This window comes from Dermacentor silvarum, chromosome 2 (assembly GCF_013339745.2).
Source record: "Dermacentor silvarum isolate Dsil-2018 chromosome 2, BIME_Dsil_1.4, whole genome shotgun sequence".
Taxonomy (NCBI): Eukaryota; Metazoa; Arthropoda; class Arachnida; order Ixodida; family Ixodidae; genus Dermacentor; species Dermacentor silvarum.
In genome coordinates this window covers 174,898,977-174,911,856 of record NC_051155.1, presented here as the reverse complement: position 1 = coordinate 174,911,856, position 12,880 = coordinate 174,898,977, and the positions used below count along the sequence as shown (strand labels likewise).

At 46.2% G+C, this 12,880-nt stretch overlaps 1 protein-coding gene across 10 annotated transcripts in view; it reads right to left on the bottom strand.

Moving 5' to 3' along the window:
- Positions 1-12,880, bottom strand: part of LOC119442159 (cyclin-dependent kinase 12-like) — a 99,436-nt gene that overhangs the window by 60,418 nt on the left and 26,138 nt on the right. For all 10 annotated transcript variants that reach the window (XR_007465666.1, XR_007465663.1, XR_007465667.1 and 7 more), the window contains exons 4-5: positions 11,194-11,364; positions 3,545-3,734 (exon numbers count right to left, since the gene is read on the bottom strand). Coding sequence is in view for 1 of the 10 variants with exons in the window: in XM_049661931.1 (XP_049517888.1) it covers positions 3,545-3,734; positions 11,194-11,364 (361 nt within the window). In the remaining 9 variants the exon portion in view is untranslated. The remainder of the gene's footprint in view (positions 1-3,544; positions 3,735-11,193; positions 11,365-12,880) is intronic.

The window sequence follows — 12,880 nt, the reverse complement described above, 5'->3', positions numbered from 1 at the left end:
CAGACGACAATGATGAGAGAAGAGAACAAGTTTCCGAATTGAGATTCCTTGAATAACGGTACCATTTCTCTTTCCGTTCATCTCGCATTACATTCGTGGTTATATTTTTATTACTTCGCGTGACTGGAAAGTCGCCCCTCGCGTTACAATCGCAGTCACGTTACATACGGGTGAATATGGTACTCCACACCCGTTATCAGCCCGCTGCAGTGTACTCACGCGCCAGCCTGCGTCTGCTTAAGGCTTTCTTTTTTTTTTCTTTTTTCTCGGACGGTACAGAGAGAGGCCTCGTACGAGGCAGGGTCGGCGTAAAATTGCGTCGTATAATCGAGGTTTTTAATACATTACCTCTATGGAGGTTTTGCCAGGACCAAACCAATTCGTCGTAAGATGTAGGTTGTCGCATAACCGGGTACGTATAATCGAGGTTCCACTGTACAGTCAAACCTCGTTAACACGTACCCGCTTAATGTGTAATTGCGGTTTAAACGCAGTTGTGAAGATCCCCCACCCAGCCCCATTAAACACGGTAACACTGTTGCCGCGCCATACGCTGTATGTGCGAGTGAAAGCTTGCGGCTCAATCCAATCTCACGCGCGCGAGGGTGCCTTTCTTGAAAGCAATTTGCGACGTGGAGAAAGTGTGCGTCCGCACGGGACTCTTCTTTAAGGTGATCTGCAATGTGAAGCAAGTGCAACTAGTGCCGGTAGTTTCGTGTACGCTGTGCTTTCGACGTTAAGTTCACGTTGATGGCACGAAGGTCAATTCGCTCGCTGCTCTTGCCGCACCTCTTCACTCCAGCATTGTGACAGAGTTTCCGCGGTCATCGAGAGAGATTGTTCATATTTACCTGTGCAAGCTTTACACTGTGCTTGTTAACTTAGTAAGCGAATGTTTACAACTTTACACGACCGATAAAACTACTATCCTTAGTTCATATAGTTGTCTACTAATTTGCAATCACAATCGATGCTTCGCCTATTGAGTGAAGCTGCAACATTTTTTTTTTCCTTCATTCCGCCAGTGTGCTTGCGGTCATGGTGTTGTCGTAGTGTTCTGTTCGAAGATGCCGTCGTCGCGGCAAGTGAAGATGACCGACTTTTTGTTGCTTAGCCGCAAATAAAGCCTGTCTGAGAGTGTGTCTGAGAGCATCGTGACGTAGTTCATTTCCGGCCGGTAAGTAGCCGCTAAACTGACATTGGCGGTTAATCCGTACATTGTTTAGTGCGTACGTGCCTAAACGTTGTTCCCGGCCGACTACATATTAATGAGGTTTGACTTAAAACTCGACATATCGAAGTTCTTTATATAAGTATTTAACTTGCTATAACTTCTTGTCCATAGAACACCATGTACAGTATAGACCACTTATAACGTAACCACATATAGAGCAGGACCGGATATAATACGGTCTTTTCAGATTCCCGTTAATTTTCCCATAGCACTCTATGTAGTATACGCGTATCGCTTATAGTGCAGTTGCGGGAGACGAAATACCAGTTACAGTATGGCTGCCTGGAAGTTCAGCAGTCAACCGACACTGCGAACACTCCCTTTAAGCCGCAGATACACTCCGACGTAATGCGTGGATTGAGCTCCACGACGTCATGATAGTAAACTACCAGCATCTATACTCCAAGGACATTATGCAACCGGTGTGTCTGGCACTGTAGAGCGCAGTAGAGCACGACACCCCCTCCAACCCCGGAGCATTGTGTGAGACGAAAAACTGCGCGCTTCCTTCTCACTTTCCTTCCTTGTGTGCGCAAGACTTGAGCCGCGATCACATGCTCACCCTCGCATGCTTTGACTTGCACATACAGCTTACGGGCCCGCGGCGACGATTCTATTGCCTTTGGACTTTATACAGAACCTCACGGCTACAGTGACGGCACAAATGAGCCTGGAGTGTCGCAATAAAATCGTTGTTTTGGTTATGCTGCGGTACCGCTTATAGTGCAGATATTCGAGACTCCGATGACTTACACTATAAGTGGTCTACACTGTATATTGAACCTCAAGATAATGAAGTGTGTATAAAGAAACGATTTCAAACGAAATTTCACTGCCGCAAGGAATACCGATGCAATCAATGAAAACTTCTATGGATGCAGATGGTTGAATGGCTTAATTACATGCGGCTGCTTGAAAACGCACCTCATAAATTGCGCGCTGCACGCTTTAACGCGATCAAAGGGGGCACAAGGGGGAGGGAGTGGGGGGAAGGCTGGCGTGAGTCTCCTTTTCTAGCCGAGCCGTGGCTCCGCATGGTTATCAGCATGGTTTAGCGCATACGCTTGCAGCCCGGGCACCCTGTTTTAGAGGATATTTGCCATGTGTGTTAAAACTGGGAGAGCGCAGATGCGCAGCATGATGTCAGCTGTCTTCCCGCACATCAAGTGCTGGAGGTTGAGTAATCTCGAGTTTTGAAGACACGTAAAAGCAAGAGGCACACAAAGAATTCACTCCCGGATGCTGGCGTTTTTCATGATAGTGTCGTCTGACTGCAGGCGCGACTATCACCGCGGGAGCAGGGTGGACGTGACAGCGTGGCTGGCTTCGCTCCCTACCGACGATGTAAAGATATCGTCAACATGGCATGAAACCACCTTTCATAGCCAACTCTAAAAGTCAACAAAATGAAATTTTTTCTCATAGAAAAATGTATTTTCCAATTGCCAAATGATTTGGAAAATTTTGTGGCCTCTTTATAATAAAAATCCACTGGCAACTCTAGTTATTTGTATAAAAGGGTCCCATTTCAATATAACAAAGCAAACTGCCAATTTTACAGACTGTTCATCACGGTTTAACTGTATCACCATCTCTCCTCGACTCCGTGGCCAAAGTAGTGCACCGTTGTTCAGTCATAGTTCGAATTATCGCAGGGTGAGCTGCAAGGTGTACGAAATTTCGTTCGTCCTTATGCATTAGGTCTACGGGGTTAGTGGCGGTGGCTCGGAGCTGTCCCCATTATTGGTGCTCGAAATATTGGTCGGTGACTGTATCACCATTATTGGCCTAAATTTATGCCCACTGCAGGACGAAGGCCTCTCCCTGTGATCTCCAATTACCCCTGTCCTGCGCTAGCAGATTCTAACTTGCACCTGCAAATTTCCTAACTTCATCGCCCCACCTAGTTTTCTGCCGTCCTCGACTGCGCTTTCCTTCTGTATACTGTGTGCCAATTGGGGAAAGCACTACGAGTGAAGTGCAAGCCACAATATCTATAATGCTTTAAATTTATGCAACGAAGTGCTGATGAGATTGTTAAAACTGTGGTGCATGCATGCTGGGAAGTTAATGGCCGTAGTCTACAGCAGGAGATTTAGCATTACTACTTAGGCTGGGTTTGCTGTAATAATTGGGCATTGCAGAGGTCTATGAATGGTGTTTCATTCGCTGCTGCACAACTGCAAACAGCACATCACTAGAATAGGCTTTAAGGAGACATGGTGACGATAACAATCAAAGTTAAATTCAGGTTTCAAGTGGAAAGTACTTCAGTACTTGCATAGAGACCTGTTGCATACGCATACACACCTGTTGTTCATGAGTATGTTTGAGCATTTGATGTCCCGGTGCAGGAAGTTTCTTCGGTGGCAATAGCTAAGCCCGTCCAGCAGTTGACGCATGAAGGAGGCCACGTGAAGCTCATTGAAGTCCACCAGCCCCGATTCCAGCAAGCCCATCAAGTCATGGTCCATGTACTCAAACACCAGGTAAAATGCCCCTGCACACAAACAACACCAATGTTCCTTTAAAGAAAAATAGGCAGTGAAGGGAACCACTGACCACATCACAGCATGTAATTTGTATTGTGTGCAATGAATGTGACTGTAGCACACTATGTCAAGAGTGCAGGGCAGTGAAGATGTGCGACAGGAATACAAGCTACAACCAAATCTGTGATACAACCAATACTGTAAGAATCTGTCCGGTCAACCCTTTATTATGAATTGTGAACATAACTCTGTCCATACAGAAAAAATTCCCAGGTTTTCCAATGTTGTCATAACTTCCTGCATTTAAGGCAACAGCTATCTCTCTGCACTACAGTTGAACCCACTTATAACTATCCCAGATATAACTATCAGTTATAACGACCATATTTCATGGCATTTAAAATTTAATTGAGTCCGGAACATTTTCAAAAGCGCCGCACTGTTACAATGAACACTTCAGACCCTGTAAAGCAAGGGTGCAGTGAAGTTCCGAAGCACAGAAGCGCACCCCCCGCTCCTCCAGTCCGACCGCGACAAAGATTCAACAGCCGAGATGGGCGAGCGCCACATGCAAATTTCAGAAACTGTAAGGGAAGTCACTCGCTTTCAACCATGCTAAGATAAGCGTGCTTCAGGGCGAATAAGTACAGCATACGGAGGCTGTGGACTTCAAGATTGGAGGCCACGATGGTGGTACACTATCACTGTTCTCCGTGCGGCACCTTGGTGGCACCGCATGCAATCTTGGAAACTACGGCACTACGTGCACTATGTTATGTACGCTATTTGAGATGATTTAAACCAATTTGAATTAACAACCACTCAAATGTTGCTATCGATATTCATGCAGCCAGTCTGCGTGAATGCGGCACAACACGCCACTGCCACGTAGAAGCAGCAAACAGTGGGCGGTGCCACTTCACGAGGGTGTTCTGCCTTTCAAACTTTGCACTTTTCAGCCGAAGCGACATAAAAAACTAAGGGTGTGCAAATACTTGAATATATTGATTTTTTGACTAATCAGTACCCAGTGAATGACCTGGCCGTGGTCTGTGCCTTAACGCGCACAGTGTTCCCATGGCACGCGCTAGCTATTGGTACAAGGTTCGACCAGGTCAACCGGACCGATTGAAACAATTAACGGTACGCGAACGGAGGGAACAACAAATGTTATGGTGACGTTTCATTTCGTAAACGCTGGTTACGTGCAAATGTACGGGTGCTATTCGCTTTGTGTGCATTGCACATAGAATGTTTTAGAAATGCTTTAAAGATGGCTGAAGATGTGGTTGGCAGGATGAAACCCCAGGCCGAAGTCTTTGGCAGTAGACCAACAGACGGTGCAAGTCTGTCCGGATCTTCAACAGCAAGGTGCAGCCCAAGCGTGCAAGTGATGATGTATTTATTTAAAGGCTCGTTATTATCACACCCGCATTGTTGCAAGCCGCCTAGGACATTCTTCAGGAGCATCCTGGGTACGCCTAGCCCGCGCCTTTTGCCGGTCTTGTTCAGCGAATGCCCGGCGCTTGCCGTCGACTTCGGGGTTGGTCGACTCGTGCCAGTTTGCCGCCGCTTGCGATGTTACTCCGTCCAAGCTCAGCGCTTGGCCTCTCCATCACCAAATGAACCCGGTACATCTATAGTACACACAAAGATGTTACTCCGTCCAAGCTCAGCGCTTGGCCTCTCTATCACCAAATGAACCCGGTACATCCATAGTACACACAAAGTCCGTAGCAACTGCCAGAGGAGTTGAACCCTGCGCGTCTCCGCCTACCCTTCTCCTCCGACTGGCTTTGGATTTACATGGCGAGCTCGAAAATATCATGTGACAATGCCCAGACCCCCGGCTTCCGACGCATTTAGACAGCAGATGGATGCGTATGAAGAAAAAAAAAAAAAAAAAAAAGGGGAGGGGGTTGGGGGGAGTTGCGTAGTCTTGTTGTGGGCCTCGCAGTTTGAGAGCTTTTTACCGTCGACGGCGACCACGGTCGACTCGAGTGAAGCCAATATGCCTGCGCAGAGCGGTGCCGCGTGACGTGATGTGCTTTACCCGCTTTTGCCTATGATGCAGAGTAACTTAAAAGGCTGCTCAGCAGATATGGCCATTTTGAGCTGACAAGCACAGAGCATACAATGCACGTTAAAGATAGGACAGTCGAATCTCGCTAATTCGAACTGACGCTCTGGTCCCATCAAAGTTATGTGTATTTCAATGGGCGAAAACGCTTGGTAATTCGAACGCGAAAGCATTTGCGACGGTTAATTAAATCATACCGCGGACCGACAATGCTCTCAGCAATGCGCCAGATAACGTGGCGACGCCTCCGACCGGCATTGCTCCGACACCGCCATAGAGCAAAAGCTTAGGAGAGACCCCTTCATGCAGCGGCGGAGGCTCAGTCCGGCCAACGAACTGCCCCACGCCGGCAAACGCTCGCTTCCCGATAACAGCAGAAAACGAAACTGCAGGGAGCGGCCTAAGCTGCCGCCGGGCCGGCCGGATCGGCGGCGTTGGCACCCACGCCGGCAAACGCTCACTTCCAGATAACGGCAGAAAACGAAACTTCAAGGAGCAGGCTAATCTGCGCCGAGCCGAAGCCGAGCCGAAGAATCAACGTCAATCGTGCAAGTGCGCCTACGTACATGGCAGTGCTGCTGACATCACTCAGTGAGACGCGACTTCAAGAATTATTCAAGGCAACATCAGTTATTTGCTTCATCTGTTGCTTCAATACATTACAGTTTAGAGAAATAAAACACACAAACTGAATGTCTGTGTGTTCACTTGTTTTGCTTCGTACCGTAGTAAGAAGACATTCTTTCATTTTATCTGCATGTTCCCACGTCGTGCAGTCACGCGCACACAGAGAATGAGACTGTCATTTTCTACCGTATTCCAGCGCCACGATCATACTCTTATCTTCTCGTGTCTGCCTCAGTGCTCGCGACTGTAACACTGACTTATACAGCTAATCAGGTGTTCTCGTGCAGAGCGCACAAGATCGTCTGCTGTGTGAAACAAGACAAACACAACAGCTTGCGTACTAGACAGTCAACAGAAGTGCGCCACTCAGCAAAAATGCGGAAGAGGGCGAAAAAAAATTAAGGCGGGACCCGTGACGCATTGTCACGAGATCCTCCAGCTCCATCCAGTATGAGAGAACGCAGGGAAGGAATTTCACTTGCGGAAGCTAGATGGTGCAAGTGGAGAGAGTATGCTGGCGGTGACGCTCGCCTCCTGAAATCATGGGTTTGCAGCACTTCAAATATTTCTATCTCTGATATTACTGAACTAATTTTTAAAATTCTTAGTGTAGAACACCCCTTAGAGGGCACATAACAATTTCCAGTATATAACCAAAATTTGCTGTGTGGCCTGGTGAGGGGCCCTTTATCGAGCTGATGATAACCCACACAAACCACTTGCCATAAAGATGGAAAGACCCTCTGGTTTTCTGGAAGAAAACTGGAATGCAGTACTGTCGCAGCAACGAAGATTGCCATTAAGCACAGTATGGTCCACTATTAAACCGAAAACCACAGTGATATTTAGGACAACTTTGCTATTTCTTCAGCTTCAGAGGGAAAAAAGCCCTTGAATAGTTTTGACTGACATGCTATCAATAAAAAATATTTTCCAGACCTTCGTATATGAACTGAGTTATCAGTGCTCACATACTAATTTGGTGTTCCCTTTTAATAAATGTAGAGCACACTATACATCTCGATTCATAGGTATTTAGGTTACTGATAGATAGCAAGATTCGTGTTAAGTAATGGGATTAGTCTCCTGAGCATGTGCTGGACTGTGCTTTTTGCACGAAATTTGGAAGCATAAAAGATTGTGTTAAATTTTCTGATATGCAATTGTCGATTCGATATTCATTTTTTTTTCTCAATTCGATATTCTATTTGAAATCTATTATTCGGTATTTGCGCACCCCTAAAAAACCTAACTGCACTGCTATCAGTGCGCATGGCTGATGCTGCAGCTGTAATGACAAGAGTTTTACAAAATTCCGGCATGCCGCAGCAGTTTGCACTTCCAGCCAACTAAAACACTTTGCTATCATATGCCGAATCCACTCATCTCCCGCTGATAGTGAAATATCACAAGCTCTCAAAAAAACAGCAGCAAATCCACTCGTAGTTTCAAATTGCAGGCGATTGGAACCACCGGGCGCCATTTCGAAGGACCAACGCTACCACATTTCGTTCTTTAGATGGCGTTTTGAACAGAAACTTGCAATTCGATGTGGGGAAGTGCTAGGAACAAAATGATGGCACCGAAAATCTTATTTTCGGACCAAGTGGTGTCAAGCGCAGTGTTGTTAATTTTGCGCATTTTGAAGAGAGAGTTCACATACAACAAACTAATGCTACAACGACCACTTTTCATGTAACTATTGAGTTCCTAGTTCGACTGCATGAACATCTGATGGCCAAAGTTCACACAATGGTGATGCTAATCGACGAGAATGGCGATATGGGCTTGTTGATTGGTCATCATGGAATGGTATCTGGATAGCGCAGCAAAACACGAACACGAGAAGAAACGAAGTTCGTCTTCTGTTTCTTTTCTTGTCCGTGTTTTGCTGTGCTAGTTTAAGTCTTGTCCAGCATGCATGGCTTCAAAGACTCGGGCCTGAACATTTGGAAAGCACATGGACCTTAATTTTGACAGACATTCTAACTCAAAATTTCGTACTGCAAGCACAAATACAATAGATCAGGGGTTCTCAAACTGGTTTCCACAAACCTTAGGGTTCCTCAAGCGGTCAGCATGAATCCGATCCCATACTGCTTTTACCCTTTCACTAGCACAATTTACCAATATAAAGAAAAAAAATTTTGCATTGCATTTTGCATTTAATGAAGCCATCGCACGCCTCATTCACACTTCGGTAGTCTACAAAAGCGAGTTACCCACACGGCAGCAAATTACAAGACTCATCATGCGCGACTTTCGCGTCCACAGTGTCATGCTGAGCGCTTTTAATATACACTCGCAAGTGCAATTTGCAACATGTGAGCGCAATGAACTCGGGAAGTTCTGCAAGCTGAGAGACATCTGTCTGCCTGATTGACTCTTCTAGCCAAAGGATGATGATATAATGAACACATGGGGCGCATTCGAAGCATTATTTGTGGTTCAGGCGTGTGTGTCGGCATAGTGCAGTTTTGATACAGACCAGTTTGCTACTGCAAAGCATCGGCTGCGTAAGAAAAATGCGTGAAAAGCGTTTCAAAGCACGCAAGGGGCAACAAGCTACATGCTGGATGACACAGGCATTTAGGCTCAGCCTTGTGATCGGTATACAGCACAGCCTTGCAATCGGCAGCACGAGTGACTTGTGACATTTGTTTTTGTGTACGTGACACTTCGTTTGCAAGAAGACACCGTTTAATTGTGTGCGGTGCCTAGAGTGAAAGCCGTATGGTTGACGCACGCTGCGTTAGGGTCTCCGATCGAAACCACGTGTTTATGGGTTATCGTGATCGAGTTCCTCATCAAGAGTGATGAGCTTCGAGATTAGAGATAACATGCCGAACCGCAAATAATGGAGACCACACGCAGACGCAGCGGCAGTGCTAATTTGGTTCGGCAGATTCAGAGGGGATCTCCCCTCTGAATCTGCCGCCCCCTCCCCCAAGACATGACACGTCAGTGCTTAGCGTGCAAGCCCCAAGAGCCCCTCTACCCCTCTTCCATTCTCCCTATGCCTTAATGAGCCCTTATAGTGAGCCTGTGTATAAGCACATCGGTGGAAAGAGGGAGGGGAAAGGTCCTGCAGCACTCTGGGAAAGCTAGTAGGGTTCCCCAAGGCCAGAAAGTTTAAGAACGCCTGCAATAGATAAAGGTTAGACAGTGTAGCAGGCAACATGAGACTACCATAAGTGGCACTGAACCACTTATTCTGCAACGTCCCAAGGCAACATTACAGCTACATGAGACTGTAGCAGTAGGCTCTCTATTAACTTTGGCTACCTGGGATTTAAAGGGGCCCTGACCCACCCCCTCGGGATTGGTGAAATAACGTAGTCCACGGGTAGCATACGCTGCTGTGGACATATCAGCCAAGTTTTGCTGTCGTATGTGGAGCACTAAGTCACCTTTCTCTCAAATGCTCCTCACCCTCTTCTGGACACTTTATTTCGTAATGAAGTGGATTCCCATATACGGCTGCTATTGGTAGCTGCGGTCGGCTAGGCAACGTAGATATCATGGCCGCCATGAGTCTTATGGCTAAGCGCAATGCGGCTCGCTGAGGACAACCGCGTTTGGCTTACGTTTAGTCGTGGGCACCAAAATCGGAAGTCGTGGCGTCTACGTGAACATCCGAAATGAAATTTGAACTGCGCGCCACAGTGACGTTTAGAAGGCGGAGCGTTGTGGGCACGCCCCACACCACCGTAGCCTTCCCAGTGCAAGGCATTGAAGAAGGAATGGGAGCACAGCGCAGTTCGTGTTTGATTGCCCATAACTCAGCTTCTGCTGAATGCACTGAAGTACTTTTTGCAACAAGGTATTTCTGAAATAGGCTTTTTTCAGTTCAAATGCCTTTCTCCACTTCGATAAAAAGTGGTTCAGGGCCCCTTTAAAAAAATCCAAGTGAAGAAATGAGGAAATTTGTAGGCATAAGATGGAATCAGCTGGCACAAGGCAGAGATAATTGGAGATTACTGGGGGAAGCCTTCGTCCTGCAGTGGACATAAAGGATAATGATGGCGAAATGTAATTACAGGAGATTTTTTTCATTTCACCCCGAATGAATGGCCGCCGCAGCCAAAAGCCAAACCTATGACCTCATGCTCAGCAGTATAACACTAAGTGACAGAGAGCTACTTATTTACCTACTCCTTAAAAACAATTTTGGTAATGCACGCTATTTGTTACTTTCAAGTAATACACATAATTAACAATTCTAATGAATGTGAAAACAGTCATTGAAAGGCCTTGCCTTATAAAAGTTGGACAGTTTCCTTGATGCTAGACAGTTTGTGGAATATGAGGCTTAATCGTTATTCACACGAAGAAATACACCTCCCTGCTTCAAAGGGAGTGCACCACATGATGACAATGTCACACCTTCAACAGATGACGCGGCCCCGTGAAGCTCCCGGTACGGACAGGGAGCACTTGTTCCAGAGCTACAAACGCTCCCCAAGGGCCGGGGAATGATAAGGGCCCAGTCGTCGCGCGTGCCCGTGCCCGGTAGTGGCACACGGCTTTGATGCTCACAGGGGATGGAGGGGAGGCTCACCGGATACGTCATGGAGGATCCCTTCCCTAATCCCCAGGAGAAGTCCCCCGTGTGAATAGTGCTTTAGAAGGCATGTGGGAACTATTTCAAAAGGCAGGATAGTGGCTTAATTCCACACCAGAGCAGCCTTTCACACCAAACATAGTCACAGGCTCAACCTACCAGGCATGGTCTTGCTAACTCCACGTGTTGTGCTCACCTTTGTCCTTCTTAAAGTCCAGGGCATCCTGTTTGTCAGTGACGATCTCTTTGAGGTTGACAATGCTTGGGTGGTTGAGCTGACGCAGGATCTTGATTTCTCGCACAGCTGTGATTGGGAAGCCCTCCTTCTCATTCTCTAGCCGCACTTTCTTCAGGGCCACCAGTTCACCTGCGAGAGAGAGGGAGCCTTATCAGGAACCATGAATCACAAGACACATCCACAGACTAGAACCTGCAGCAATCATAACACTGCACTACCATGTTTCTTTGCCCCAACATTGAAATTCAACTGGTTAAGAACGTTTTGCATTGAGCGCATCCAGGTCTGTACTATGTCCTTTGTTCCTAGAACTTTCGAGACCCCACAAACTAATACTAAGGCATCACACATAGGTTACAAGACAAGTTCCATTGACTACTGTGTTACTTGTACACTGGTCATAGAAAATCTCTTTTTTCTCCTTGCACAACATACACACTGCCAAATGCTAGTTTACCATGATGGCGCATGTCATTAAACGTGATGTATCAAAACCTGCGTGGACAATGTGGTGCAGTGTATCATTTGATCCACTCAATGCACATAAATGCATTCGAGTTAGAAAGTTTGGTCAGAAAAAGGCATCACCAGATGAACCAGAAGCTCTCATGTTCTACTCCCACTGTGGTGTCAGCAACATATAACCAAGCTCTTTCGCATGAAACTGCTGATCCGTATGCTTTTTGAGAGGGCTAGTGGCATAACTTGCTTATTTTTGCATTCAATAAAGTATCATGCAAATAAGCAACAATAAATCAATGCTTCCTATAAGAACACGGGGAAGCAAAATGAAGCATGGTAGTTTTTTATTTTAACACAGTGAACAAAGACATTAAAGCCCCAGCTAATCACATGCTTATTATCCAGTTGTGGCATCTAGCAGTTTTTGTGAGTGCCACTGGAGTCGTCGCAGTCATCATACAGTTCTATTTATGCATCTCCCAAGTACATGAAAGAGATAGGAAATGCAGTATCACGGTACTGTAGTGACCATTAGAGGATGTCCAATGTGGTACCAGACTAATGCCCAGAATTAAATTTCTCTTTAATAGCTCTTAAAATGTCCCACTTAGCAGGTGCACTCTAATACGAAGTGTTACACTTTTTTCGTGCTTCCCTCTAGTGCCATGTTGCACCATCTAGTGGCGCATCACTTTCTTTCCCCCCTGGCTTTACTAGCAGTTGCTGCCAAAATAAAAATGCAGAGGCCTGCGTGAAAGACTGCCTGATCAATACCAACCTGCACAGTTTGTGTGCAAATCCTTGCCATGCTTGCACAGGACTTATGCAAACAAAACGGATCACCACAGGCAAATCAAAGATTGCAAAATTGAGGGTGTGTTAGAACAAAGTAAATATTATGAATGTCCTAGATCACCTTGGTATTGGTACACAAACCCTTTTAAGAAAGAAATCATGCCTTTCCACCTATACCTACACAGCTTTCCCGAACCATTGACAAACACTACCTAGACTGCCAGTGCTTGCAAGTAATTAGCGCTGCGTCATAGTTACCTTGCACCCACTCACGATTTTAAAAAAATGTGTTCTCATACTCCAATGAAAAGCTGTACAGTCACCAACCAATTGTTCTGACACGGACGGGGCTGCGCAAATGTCTGCATAATCAGACAATCCAAAAAAA